Below are 13,151 nucleotides of genomic sequence, written 5' to 3'. Positions count from 1 at the left end.
AAAAAAGGCAACTGAACCAACACCTTGCGCTGCCTGAAGGCGAGACTTGAACCCTTGTCAGTTGTGCAGCTAGTGAGTTAGAGATTCATGTCCAGAGCCTCAGAATTCTCCAGGAGAAATGGGACATTGCATCTTCTCTGCTCAACCTCAGGGGCTCTGGGGAGATGATCTGAGACAAGACTTGATCTAGCCCTGATCTCCTGGGGCCTGAACTCCAAATTCATGCTGTTACTTGCCGTCCTTGGCCATTGGAAGGGCTGGGGGTTAAAGTCTTCTTTAACCCCCCGATAGAGCAGAAGGTGCTGATTCCTGAGAGCCCATTGTCAGCCTGTGACCCTGAGTTGGTTTCCCTGTGTGCCTTCCCAGCTGTCCTTGCCCTCAGACCTTGGCTCCCTGCCCAGTGTGGGAGGGCGCAGCTGGGTCTGCAAGGGATTGGCTAGTGCACCACAGCCTGGCCTCCTACAGACTCCTCCTCAGTAGCGGGAGACAAGGAAGTCCCAGAGTTGGTGAGAGAGAAGTTGCTCCTGGAAGAAGGTGCCACGCTGGGGAAGGTGGCCGCGGCCTGAAAGGGGGCGGGCACCGCACCAGGTCGGGGGGCTCCAGGGAGCCAGCGGGCTCCAGAGACTGGTGGTTTCTGGGTAACATTCTCTCATGACTTCCCCCTTGACTCCAAGTCGGAGATCTAGACTCAAACAGATTTGCCTTCCTCCCCATGTCCACCTTTGTCTCGCCTCTCCATCCTCTGTTCCTCCTCTCCACTCCCGCCACTCCCTGTTCCCTGGGACTGTCTTCTCTTTACCAGCACTCACGCACGGTCCATGCCTCTGTGTTCCTGGAGTTCCGGATCGTCTCCTGAGCTCCGCTCTGTCCCTCGGTCCCACAGGATGCTGCAGCTGAGTCTGTCCTACCTGGGCCTGGGCTGGCTGCTGACCATCTCTCCGTGGACGCTCCTGTTGCTGGCTGGAGCCTCATGGCTTTTGGCTCGACTCCTGACCTGGACCTACGCTTTCTATGACAACTGCTGCCGTCTTCGATGCTTCCCACAGCCCACCAAACGGAGCTGGTTTTGGGGTCACCTGGGCCTGGTGAGCACGATGGGTCGAGAGCCCACGGTGGTTTCCCAAGGAGTAGGGAATGGGCTTAAGGCCTGGGGGGCGGGGGGGGGGGGAGATGTTTGAGGCTTAGGATAGCAGAAAAGTGAGGCAGAGAGGCCCCGCGAAGCTTCTCTTTCTTCATATCCTGCCCAGCCCATTCCTGTCCTCAGCCCGCTCACATTTCAGGCTATTCTGTCATGGGTGCATCCCTGGATTATTGGGGGTCATAGGCTGGGCCACACCAAGCACAGATCACAGATCCCCTTCCTCTGACTCAGTTTCTACCCTTGACTTTGAGGCCTACTTTGTGGACCACACAGAGCCTCCACCCTGTGCGAATCATCTCTGTTGGCCTCAGGCAAGTGTACACTTATCTCTGAGCTGCTGTGAGTGAGGACCCCCTAGTTACTAGCCGGGCACCGTAGGGGCAGAGTGTCCTTTTCTTATCTTCCTCTCTCTCTCCACCAACAAGTACCAATAGACTTCATTTCTTTAGTTTTTGTTTTTGTTTTTTTTGCCAGTCCTGGGGCTTGAACTCAGGGCCTGGGCGCTGTCCCCGAGACTCTTTGTGCTCAAGGCTGGTGCTCTACCACCTGAGCCACAACGCCACTTCCGGCTTTTTCTGACTAGTTTATTGGAGATCAGAGTCTCACAGACTTTCCTGCCTGGACTGGCTTCAAACCCTGATCCTCAGATTTCAGCTTCCTGAGTAGCTAGGATTGCAGGCGTGAGTCACTAGTGCTGGCATGAATAAAATGTGACCTTTTTTCTTGGGACAGTCATGGGACTTAAACTCTCAGAGCCTGGATGCTGTCCCTGAGCTTCTGCTCTACCACTTGAGCCACAGTTCCACTTCCAATTTTTTTGCTAGTTAATTGCTTTATTGGTGGGAGAGCAGTGTCTCATGGGCTTTCCTGACTGGCCTGGATTCAAACCACAATCCTCACATCTCAGACTCCTGAGGAGCTGGGATGACAGGCGGGAGCCACCAGTACCAGGCTGCTATTATTTCTTTCATCCTTCTCTTCATCTCTTCCACCCATCCATCATTCATACTCCTACGTAGGGCAAGAAACAGAGGAAGAGAGGAAGGAATCAGAGAGACGCACTGAAAAAGAGAGAGATGCACGGGAACCAAAAGAGACAGCTGTGGACGGCAGAGGTTGCCCGGTGGCAGCACAGATGGACCGTCGGGAGAAGCGGAGGGCAGGGGCAGGCTGAGGACAGGGGCAGGCTGGGGGGGCCCCGACGGCCTCCTGCCCGAACTGGCCTCGGCTTCTCCTTCCCTAGACGAAAAGCAACGAGGAAAGCATGAAGCTGGTGGAGGAGCTGGGCCGCTGCTTCCGGGACGTCCACCTGTGGTGGATTGGGCCCATCTGCCCCATCCTGCGGCTCGTCCACCCCAAGTTCGTGGCCCCCCTGCTCCAGGCCCCAGGTATGTCTGCGGGGATTCCACTCACTGGCATGTCCCTCGCCTCCTCTCCCCCCTCTAGAAAGGCCGGGCTGAGAAGAAGGGGCGGGATGACTCTGTGTGTGTGTGCGTGCATGTGTGTGCGCGTGCATGTGTGTGTGTGCGCGTGCATGTGTGCGTGCGTGTGCATGTGTGTGTGCGTGTGCACGCGCGCGTGTGTGCGTGTGTGTGTGCATGCGTGTCCGTGCGCGTGTGTGTGTGCGTGTGTACATGTGTGTGCGTGTGCGTGCGTGCGTGTGTGTGTGTGTGCGTGCGTGTGCGTGTGTGCATGCGTGTGTGTGCATGCGTGCGTGTGCGTGCATGTGTGCGCGCGCGTGTGTGCACGTGTGTGCGTGCCTGCGTGCGTGCGTGTGCACGTGCGTGTGCGCTCGCGTGCGTTGCGTGCACGTGTGTGCGTGCGTGTGCGTGTGTGCATGCGCGCGTGTGTGCGTGTGTGTGTGCGTGTGTGTGTGCATGCGTGTCCGTGCGCGTGTGTGTGTGCGTGTGTACATGTGTGTGCGTGTGCGTGCGTGCGTACATGTGTGTGCGTGTGCGTGCGTGCGTGTGTGCGTGTGTGCATGCGTGTGCGTGTGTGCATGCGTGTGTGTGCATGCGTGCGTGTGCGTGCATATGTGCGCGCGTGCATGTGTGCGCGCGTGCGTGCGCGCGTGTGTGTGCACGTGTGTGCGTGCCTGCGTGCGTGCGTGTGCACGTGCGTGTGCGCTCGCGTGCGTTGCGTGCACGTGTGTGCGCGCGTGTGCGTGTGTGCATGTGCGTGCATGCGTGTGTGCATGTGCATGCGTGCGTACGTGTGCGTGCCTGCGTGCGTGCGTGTGCACGTGCGTGTGCGCTCGCGTGCGTTGCGTGCACGTGTGTGCGTGCGTGTGCGTGTGTGCATGCGCGTGTGTGTGCGTGCGCGCGCGTGCGTGCGTGCGTGCGTGTGCAGCATGCTCGCCCCGTCAGGTGGGACACGGCAGATGCACGTGGAGTCGTGCAGCGGTGTGCTTTGCGCCTTAGCCCGGGCATTTGCTCTGCTGGGCGTTGCAGCCTGGCCTGGGCTAGCCGTGTCTCCCCTCTTCCTCTGCCTTCCTTCTGGGCTTGGAGGGGGACATGGGGATGCTCCCCCCTCTTCTGGGAGCTCCACACCCTGCGCGGCCCGTGATGGTTCTCCTCCATGTCAGCTGACTTTGCCCCCAAGGAGATGACGCTCTACAACTTCCTGGAGCCCTGGCTGGGTGAGCAAGCCGCTGCGGGCGGGCAGTTGAGGCTGGGATGAGGGAGGGCCAGGCGCCCGCCCCCCCCCCCCAGTCATCAGTCCTCCTCTCCCCTCTCCCCCCTCCACTAGGAAATGGACTCCTGCTGAGCGCCGGAAGCAAATGGAGCCACCGGCGCCGCTTGCTGACCCCCGCCTTCCACTTCAACATCCTGAAGCCATACGTGAAGATCTTCAACAGGAGCGTGAACACCATGCACGTGCGTGCCTGGAACCTAGGGCCTCTGGGAACACCCAGGGCTTGCTGGCAGAGACGTTCCATGGCCCGCCATGCCAGCCATGACATATCTGCCGCCATCTGCAAGGCCAGAGCCGGAGCGAAGACAGGGAGAAGCAGGCTCTGCTTCCCGAGGGAAGGGGCCATCATCTCCACGGTCAGGGCGGAGGGTGGAGAGAGATGGAGGCTGGGGTCCCGTCGTAACCAGCCACCACTGGGTTAACAATAAAGGTGATGTCGGTGGTTCCCATTTAACTAAGCACATACTATGTGCCAGAGAAAGCAGGCATGCTTACTAACGTAACTTATGCCCACCTGGCTGTGGGTGATGCTGGGTGGCAGACCAGGGATTTGAACCTGGCACCTCAGATACAAAAGCAGCCAGCTTATCTGTTGGACCCATGGCTCCTGGTTCCCTTCAGCTCCCAGTCACAGGTTCAACTCCCTTCCTGGGGGTTAGGTACCTGGGCAGAGGACCAGGAAGGCTGGCCCAACCCTACTCACCAACCTGGCATTGGTTCCAGCCCTGTCCCCTTCTCTGGCCAGGCCAAGTGGCGGCGTCTGATCGCGGAGGGCGTCACGAGTCTGGACATGTTCGAGCACATCAGCCTCATGACCTTGGACAGTCTGCAGAGATGTGTCTTCGGCTTTGACAGCAACTGCCAGGAGTGAGTCCCTGCTCAGACCTGGAAATCTGGCCCATGGACACCCAGGAGGAGAAAGGGGAGGGAGGAATGTCTGGAGAAAACCCAGGGGCCTTCCTGGAGGAAGAGGAGGAGAACTGGAATGGAAGGGCGAGTGAGTGGTCCCTCCAGGCCGGGTAGATTCATGTGAGTGAAGGCTAGCCAGCAAGGTGAGCAGAGCAGGGCACTGGGGACCGGAAGTGAGTCTGAGGCAACGTGTTACCCGGATTCCTACCTCTGTGACACGAGTTCTGAACAAAACAGCTTAAGGCAGGAAAGATGTGGTGTGCCTTCCCCCATCAGAGCTTTCATTTCATCAGAGCGGGTGGGGGGGGCAGCTCACCGTGTGGCCGTCAGGAAGTAGTGAAAAGGGGGAGGGGCCTGGGGCTGGCGGCTTCTTCCTTCTTCCCTTTATTCTCTTACCCCTGTCCCCACCTAGGGGACAGAGCCTCCCATAAGCAGAATGAGTCTTCTCCCCGCTTAGTCCTGTCTGGAAGTTTCCTGACAGTTGTGTCTGAGAGGTCACAGGCACGCTTGGTCCACCATCTCCTAGGTATCTCTTGTGCAATCAGGTTGATGGAATTAACCGTCGCAGAACTGGGCGCCGGTGGCTCCCGCCTGTCATCCTAGCTACTCAGGAGGCTGAGATCTGAGGATCATGGTTCAAAGCCAGCCTCAGTTTAAAAAACAAAAAGTTCGCCGGGCGCTGGTGGCTCACGCCTGTCATCCTAGCTACTCAGGAGGCTGAGATCTGAGGATCGCGGTTCAAAGCCAGCCCGGGCAGGAGAGACCGTGAGACTCCTATCTCCAATAAACCACCAGAAAACCGGAAGTGGCGCTGTGGCTCAAGTGGTAGAGCGCTCGCCTTGAGCTGAAGAGCTGAGGGACAGCGCCCAGGCCCAGAGTTCAAGCCCCACGACCGACAAAAAAAAAAAAAAAAGTTCAAGAGACCCCTCCCTCACCTCAACTAGTAACAACTGAGCCTTTGTCACCCAGCTGGGTAGGAAGTATAAATAGGAGGATCGTAGTCTAGATGAGCCTGGGTAAAAAGCAAGAGAAAGGGATGAGGGCATGCCTGCCTGGCTGGCTTGAAATCCTGAGTTCAAGTCCACTTCTACCAAACAACTACAACAAAGCCCCGGTGTCCCGGTTTGGCCCTGCAGGAGTCGCAGTGACTACATCCAAGCCATCTTGGAGCTGAGCACACTCGTAGTGAAACGGTACCAGCAGATCTTCCTCCACAAGGACTTCCTGTACTACCTCACCCCCGACGGCCGGCGCTTCCGCAAAGCCTGCCGCCTGGTGCACAGCTTCACCGACAGCATCATCCGCGAACGGCAACGCACCCTTGCCAGCCAGGGCCCCGAGGGCTTCCTCAAGGCCAAGGCCAAGACCAGGACTTTGGACTTCATCGATGTACTGCTCCTGGCCAAGGTGGGCCTCCCTGGGGACACTTTTGATGTTAGCTGTCACCTTAGGCCCAGTGGTTGATTCCTATAATCCCATCTACTCAGGAGGTTGAGATCTGAGAATTGTGGCTCAAGTCCATAAGATTCCAAGTAACCAGCAGAAAGGCAGAAGTGGCGGTGTGGCTCAAGCAGTAGAGCCCCAGCCTTGAATGACAATGTTAAGGGAGAGGGAAAGGCCCTGAGTTCAAGTCCCAGTACTAGCACGTCACCGTATGCACACACACACAAGCACACACACACAAAGCCAACAAAAATGTCTAAGAGAAGTTGGACTTGATGCAGAAGGCACTGGGGAGGCGCAGGGAAAGAGGGGGAAGTTGGAAGTACATTTTAGAGGTGACTCTTGATGGTGTCTAGGGCCCTCAGACATGGTGTGGTCTGCAAGCATTTTCTCTTCCAGGATGAGGACGGGAAGGCCCTGTCTGACCAGGACATCCGAGCGGAGGCCGACACCTTCATGTTTGGGGGTGAGGGTCCCAGTGTGGGTTTTGAGTTGGGGCCACGTGTGGGTCCCCCCACCCTGGGGCCCTGGCGGCTGGTCCCTGCGTGGCCCCGCTCTGCGCCTGCCCCCTCCCCGCCGGCCCTCCCTGCCCTGCGCTGTCCACGCGCAGCCCGGTGACCCCGCCCTGCGGCCGCCCCTCAGGCCACGACACCACGGCCAGCGGGCTCTCCTGGGTCCTCTACAACCTGGCCACGCACCCGCAGCACCAGGAGCGCTGCCGGCAGGAGGTGCGGGAGCTGCTGAGGGACCGCGACCCGCAGGAGGTGGAGTGGTGAGCGCGGCCCTGGGCCGGGCCGGGGCCTCTCCCCGGCTGCGCCCCCAGGAGGGGCAGGGGCTGTGTGCGCCATCCCTGCTTGGTAAGAGTAGGAGCCAAAGCCTGGCCCGCGGAGGGCTGAGAGGTTCTTTGTTTGGTGCCGGTCCCGGGTCTTGAACCCCGGGCCTCCTCGCGCGCGAGGCCAGCGCTCTGCCGCCTGGGCCGCAGCGCCACGCCCGGCTTCTCCTGGGAGGGAGGGACGGAGGCCGGGAGGAGGGGTGCGCGCCCCGGTGACGGCGGGCGCCCTCAGGGACGACCTGGCCCGGCTGCCCTTCCTCACCATGTGCCTCAAGGAGAGCCTGCGGCTGCACCCGCCCGTCACCGTCATCTCCCGCCGCTGCGCGCGGGACGTGCAGCTGCCCGACGGCCGGGTCATCCCCAGAGGTGCGGGGGGGGGGGGGGGGAGGGGAGGGGAGGGGGAGGAGGGGAGGACGGGGGGCGGGGGAGGAGGGGAGGGGGGAAGGGCGGGGGGGGCGGGGCGGAGGAGGGGCGGGGGAGGAGGGGAGGGCGGGGGGGGCGGGGGAGGAGGGGAGGAGGGGAGGGGCGGGGGGGGCGGGGGAGGAGGGGAGGACGGGGGGGGGGCGGGGGAGGAGGGGAGGGGGGCGCCGGGTCCTGGAGCCCAGCAGGCCGCGCAGACTTCCCGTGAACGAACGGCTCTGCCTCCCCACAGGGAACATCTGCGTCATCAGCATCTTCGGAATCCATCACAACCCTTCCGTCTGGCCGGACCCCGAGGTGCGGCCCCGCCCCCTCCATCCCTGGACCCTGGGGGCGTGGCCAGACTGCCCCGCCCTCTGATGTGTTGTCATGGGCGTGGCGTGTATCGCCCCGCCCCCTCGTGGGACCCTGTGGGCGTGGCCGGCGCTGCTGTCCCGCCTATCCGTCAGGAGACCTGTCAAGGGGCGTGGTCAACATGTGGCCTGCTGTCCACACAGGCACCGACGGAGGGGCGTGGTCTGTACTGCTCCGCCCCGACCCTCGAGGGGCGTGGTCTGTGCGGCTCCGCCCCGACCCTCGAGGGGCGTGGCCAGGGATCCGGCCCTCTCACCCGGTGCGGCTCTTGCATCGGTGGCGGCCTTTTTTTGGGGCGCGGGAGGGAGGGGGCCTCCTGAATTGAAAGACACAACCGTCCAGTCCTGCCGCACCCCTAGGTCTACGACCCCTACCGCTTCCACCCAGAAAACGTGCAGGACAGATGTCCGCTGGCTTTCATGCCCTTCTCGGCAGGGCCCAGGTGAGGCCTGGGCCCGCTGGGGGGGGCGGGGGGGAGGGAGGCCGGAGCCGGCCTCGGGCCAGGGAGACGGAGGCCGGAGCCGTCCGGGGCTCCTCACCGCCTGGCTGCCCGGGGGGCGCAGTGGCTGGGGATTGGGGTACACGGGTGAGTCAATGATTTGGAGACGGGTGCGCAGCGGGCGCAGTGGTTTGGAGGTTGGGGCGCGCAGGTTGCCTGCGGCGGTTTAAGTGTGGGGTGCATAGGTTTCACGCAGTGGGTTGGAGGTTGGGGCGCGCAGGTTGCTCGTGGTAGTTGGGAGATTGGGTGCACGCCGGAGTTGAGTAGTTTGGAGAACGGGGGCACCGTTGCTGAGCTTCCCCCGCCCGTTGGTCTAGCTGGGGGCAGACCCCCCCCGTCCGCCCGGGGTCCCCGTCACCCCCACCATCTGCCCAGGATCCCCGTCACCCCCCCGTCCCCCGGGGTCTCCGTCACCCCCGTCCCCCCGGGCTCCCCGTCACCCCCCGTCCGCCCGGGGTCCCCGTCCTCCACGGCCCCGGCACCCCGGGCCCCCCCGTCCCTCCCCGTCCCCCCGGGGCTCCCCGTCCTCCACGGCCCCGGCACCCCGGGGCTCCCCGTCCCCCCCCCCGTCCCCCCGGGGCTCCCCGTCCTCCGCGGCCCCGGCACCCCGGGCCCCCCGTCCTCCACGGCCCCATCCCCCCGGGGCTCCCCGTCCTCCGCGGCCCCGGCAACCCGGGCCCCCCGTCACCCCCCGACCCCGCAGGAACTGCATCGGGCAGACCTTCGCGCTGAGCGAGATGAAGGTGGCGCTGGCGCTGACGCTGCTGCGCTTCCGCGTGCTGCCCGCAGGGGGCGCCGCGGGGCCCGAGCCGCGCCGGAAGCCGGAGCTCATCCTGCGCGCCGAGGGCGGCCTGTGGCTGCGCGCGCAGCCCCTGGACTGACCCCGCCCCGCCCTCTCTCCGCCCTCCCCCTGCCCGGACAGACCCCAATAAAGCTGCGCCCCAGTCGTGTCTGAGCCTCTTTGGGTGGGAGGTGGGAGCTGGGGTCCGCACGCAGCCCGGCGGCCTGGCCTCGAGCCCCGGGCCCCTCCTGAGATCCGGGTCTGAGGCTCGGTGCCTCTGCGGCCCCCCGGAGGCCCCGCCCCCGGAGGACCCGCCCCCGGAGGCCCCGCCCCCGGAGGCCCCGCCCCCGGAGGCCCCGCCCCCGGAGGCCCCGCCCCCGGAGGAGCGGCGCGGTGAGTGCGCGCCTGCGCACCGGCCCAGCCCAGCCCCCCCGAAAATCCACACCTGTCTGCCCAGCGAGGTGACCGGCCGCCGAGGGGCCAGACTCGGGCGGGGCCGGGGCCGGGGCCTGACCTCGGGGCCGGGCACGAGCCCGGCTCTGAACCGCGATCCTCAGATCTCAGCCTCCGAGCAGCTGGGATGACAGGCGGGAGCCATGGGCATCTGGCCTCGGGATTTTACTCATTTATTTATTCATTGATTCATTTATTTTTGCCGGTCCTGGTTCTTGAACTCGGCCTGAGCGCTGTCCCTCAGCTCTTCAGCTCAAGGCCAGCGCTCTACCCCTTGACCCACAGTGCCACTTCCAGCCTTTTCTGGGTGGTTTATTAGAGTTAAGAGTCCCACAGACTTTCCTGCCCCGGCTGTCTTTGAACCACGATCCTCAGATCTCAGCCTCCTGAGTAGCTAGGATGACAGGCATGAGCCACCAGCACCCGGCTGAGATTCTATTTTTTTTGGGGGGGGGGTCCGGTTGTGGGGCCTGAACTCTGGCCCTGGGCGCTGTCCTTCAGCTCAAGGCTAGCGCTCTACCACTTGAGCCACAGCACCACTTCTGGCTTTTTCTTTTTTGCTTATGTGGTGCTGAGGAATTGAACCCAGGGCCTCAGGCATGCAAGGCAAGCGCTCTACCACTGAGCCACCTTCCCAGCCCCTGAGATTGTATTTTTATAGCAAACAATGCATAATTTCTTTTTAAGTGGAGGATCTGGATGTGGTGGGACAAGTTTTCCCAGAACCAGTTTGACCTGACAGCTCCCTGTCTTGGGAGGCCTGTTAGAAGTAGACTGTGCGGAACAGAGACTGCGAAGTCTACCCCTGGCCTCACCTTAGTGGGCAGAAATTTCTTTCCCCTTCTATTCTATAGAAACCCACCCATTCATTGGTCAGGCCTATAATTGTACTTTCTTCTGTGGAATTGGGTAAGCACGTTTGTACAGTGTGTTGTTTTGGTACCTGACTTTTTACATTTGAGATTCACCCATGTCGTACAAGATCTGGGAGCTGTCCCTGAGCTTTTCTTCATGACATCGAGCCTTTCGTTCCATGAACATTGTATGCCTCTCCATTTCCTTGAAGATCCTTACATTTTCCCTCCATTACTGCGTTCAAGTTTTTACCAGAGAGATCCTGCACATCTCTTGTTAGATGTCTCCCTGTGCACAACTCACAATAACAAGGGATTCTTCAAAACATCTGTTTTCCAATGATGGATTGTTTTCCACAGCAAGCATTGGCATATCTTTTTCTTGTCCAGACCACATAAGCCCAGGCCACGCTGGCATTCAGAGGTAGGTGGATGGCAGAGAGATCCCCATATCAGACAATAAAAGCTGGGCATGGTGGCACACAGCTGACATCCCAGGAGAATAGTGGTCCATATCTCACACACACACACCCCAAAAAAAACCAGTTGGTTTTTTTTAATGTGCTTGCCCAGATGTCAAGGCCCTGTTTGTAAATCATGGTGGTATGAGGATGAGGAGATTTTAGGCTTTGCATTGCCCTTTTGATTTCTCCTCCTTATCCAGCTCTTTATATTTATTTATTTATTTGCCAGTCCTGGGGCTTGAACTCGGGGCCTGGGCACTGTCCCTGAGCTTCTTTTGCTGAAGGCTAGCACTCTACCACTTGAGCCACAGCGCCACTTCCAGCCTTATCTGAGAAGTTTATTGGGGATAAGCGGTCTCACAGAGTTCCCTTCCCAGACTGGCTTCAAACCATAATCCTCACATCTCAGCCTCCTGAGTAGTTTAGGATGACAGGCGTGAGCCACCCGCGCCCGGCTCATCCAGCCCTTTAAAAATCTCCAGACCATTCCTAGCCCACACACAAAAAGAGGCCACAGGAATGCCTGGATCTGTGGATTATAGTCCGATGACCCTAGAACACAGAAGTCAAACTGACGGATCATTGAGAAATACCCAGGGCTGCTTCTCACCAGAACCGAAAAATCCGGGCAACCCGCCCCCCTCCCCGCCCCCCTCCCAACCCCCACGGATCTCTGTGTCTGCGGGGTGAGCTAGGGGCTGAGCTGCTTCCCGCAATGTGCGGTTGGAGAGTGGAAGGTCCCACAGTGCTTAGAGACCCTCTGGGCGAGGGTGGTAAATGAGTGCAGGTGGGGAGGGGTGGTCTTGGGGGCAGGGGTCCCTCAGATTCTGCGCACCTGCTGTGTCATTCTAAAACCCAGGCTGCCCTGGGGCCTGCCCCACCTGCCCAGGGAAGGGCGGCCCCTGCTGGACACCGTGTGCACAGCAAGGCCTGAGGCGTCAAGCTGAAGAGCTCAGGGACAGCGCCCAGGCCCAGAGTTCAAGCCCCACAACTGACAAAAAATACCACATTCAGGGGACCTGTGCCTACCTCGCAGGCCGCCCTGGCTCTGAGGGTGGATGTGGGTGGATAAAGACCCCGGATCCCAGGGAAGGAAGATTCTGAAGCTTTGATCTCTGCTCACCCCCCCTCCCCTGCTCTCAGCTATGTAATATAAACCATCTATATAATTAGCTATCATTTATCTACCTAATTAGCTATAGCTATTATGTTATCTTTATGGTGATCATCATCTCTCCATCTTGTTCAGCTAATTACTATTAAAAAAAAAAATGTGGGGCTGGGAAGGTGGCTCAGTGGTAGAGCGCTTGCCTTGCATGCATGAGGCTCTGGGTTCGATTCCTCAGCACCACATAAGCAAAAAGAAATAAGCCGGCGCTGTGGCTCAAGTGGTAGAGCGCTAGCCTTGAGCTGAAGAGCTGAGGGACAGCGCCCAGGCCCCGAGTTCAGGCCCCACGACTGGACCCCCCCCCAAAAAAAAAAAATGTGTGTGCTGGTTCTGGGGCTTGAATTTGGGGCCTGGGCACTTGAACCATTCCTCTACTCCCAGCTTTTGGGTACTTGACTGGAGAAAGGAGTCTTTCTCCCCAGCTCCCCCTACCCCACCCCTACCTTCAGGGCTGGATCTCCGCCTCCAGAGCAGGTGGGATTACAGGCCTGCGCCGCAGGTGTCTGTTGGACATTACTAACTGCTCTGGAGACTCCTGTGGAAAAGAAGGTGCCCTGCCCTTCCTGCTCTCGCCCGCTCCCACCTGCGCCCAGCCCCCGGTTGTGGCTTCTCAGCCCTGGAGCTCTGCCCCTGGAATCTGACCCAGGAAATCCCCCGAGGTGCTAGGTGTCTGCTCCTGACCCCCGGCTCCACGTCTCCACCCAGAGCCTGGGCTGCGTGGAAGGAGGCCCTGCAGTGCCCAGGCCGTGTGCTGCTGGACGGGGCTGGCTTCTCAGGCCCTTCTGCGAGGAGGAACTGGGCCGCTGCAGGGGGCGTGCGTTCTGGGACAAGGCTGGCCTGGATTCCTGCTTTTATCTCCTGTACCCTGCACGTGTACACACTGGGGCTGAGGGGATGCCCCCCTCCCCAGCACACACTGCGTCCAAGAAAGGCCTGTTCCTCTCTGGCTGGCCAGCCCCGCCCCCCTGTGTCCTGGCCACCTGCCTGGGGGGGGGGGGAGGAGGAGGGAGGAATCAGCTGGGCTTGCAGGGGATTGGACGGTCCACCTCAGCCCTGCAGGCGATTGGCTGGCCCGGCCCAGCCCAATCCCACAGCCTCTCCTAGGTCAGGAGTCCAGAAGAAATTATCTCCTTGAGGAC

General features: G+C 60.8%; 1 protein-coding gene across 2 annotated transcripts; it reads left to right on the top strand.

The window, feature by feature from the left end:
* The first annotated feature begins 475 nt into the window (after positions 1-475).
* On the top strand, positions 476-9,187 carry LOC122100256 (cytochrome P450 4F6-like). Of its 2 annotated transcripts, none has more exons than XM_042670590.1 (13): positions 476-534; positions 884-1,085; positions 2,385-2,529; positions 3,726-3,779; positions 3,890-4,017; positions 4,581-4,702; positions 5,881-6,151; positions 6,587-6,653; positions 6,830-6,959; positions 7,252-7,385; positions 7,672-7,736; positions 8,153-8,235; positions 8,996-9,187. In XM_042670590.1, the coding sequence occupies exons 2-13, from the start codon at positions 885-887 to the stop codon at positions 9,171-9,173; spliced, it is 1,578 nt and encodes a 525-aa protein (XP_042526524.1). In that variant the 5' UTR covers positions 476-534; position 884; the 3' UTR covers positions 9,174-9,187. The 2 variants fall into 2 exon arrangements, with proteins under 2 accessions (XP_042526524.1, XP_042526523.1); XM_042670589.1 differs by lacking the exon at positions 476-534 and adding an exon at positions 570-638.
* The last annotated feature ends 3,964 nt before the right edge of the window (positions 9,188-13,151 follow it).

This window comes from Dipodomys spectabilis, unplaced genomic scaffold (assembly GCF_019054845.1).
Source record: "Dipodomys spectabilis isolate Male_0828 unplaced genomic scaffold, ASM1905484v1 ptg000573l, whole genome shotgun sequence".
Lineage (NCBI taxonomy): Eukaryota > Metazoa > Chordata > Mammalia > Rodentia > Heteromyidae > Dipodomys > Dipodomys spectabilis.
The sequence above is the reverse complement of the archived record's forward strand: the minus strand, read 5'-3'. Positions and strand labels throughout refer to the sequence as shown.

Coding starts and splice junctions, on each gene's coding strand:
- LOC122100256 (XM_042670590.1), top strand. CDS start 885: ATGCTGCAGCTGAGTCTGTCCTACCTGGGCCTGGGCTGGCTGCTGACC. Junction 2,530..3,725: donor CCCCCTGCTCCAGGCCCCAG/GTATGTCTGCGG, acceptor CCTCCATGTCAG/CTGACTTTGCCCCCAAGGAG. Junction 4,703..5,880: donor TTTGACAGCAACTGCCAGGA/GTGAGTCCCTGC, acceptor TTGGCCCTGCAG/GAGTCGCAGTGACTACATCC.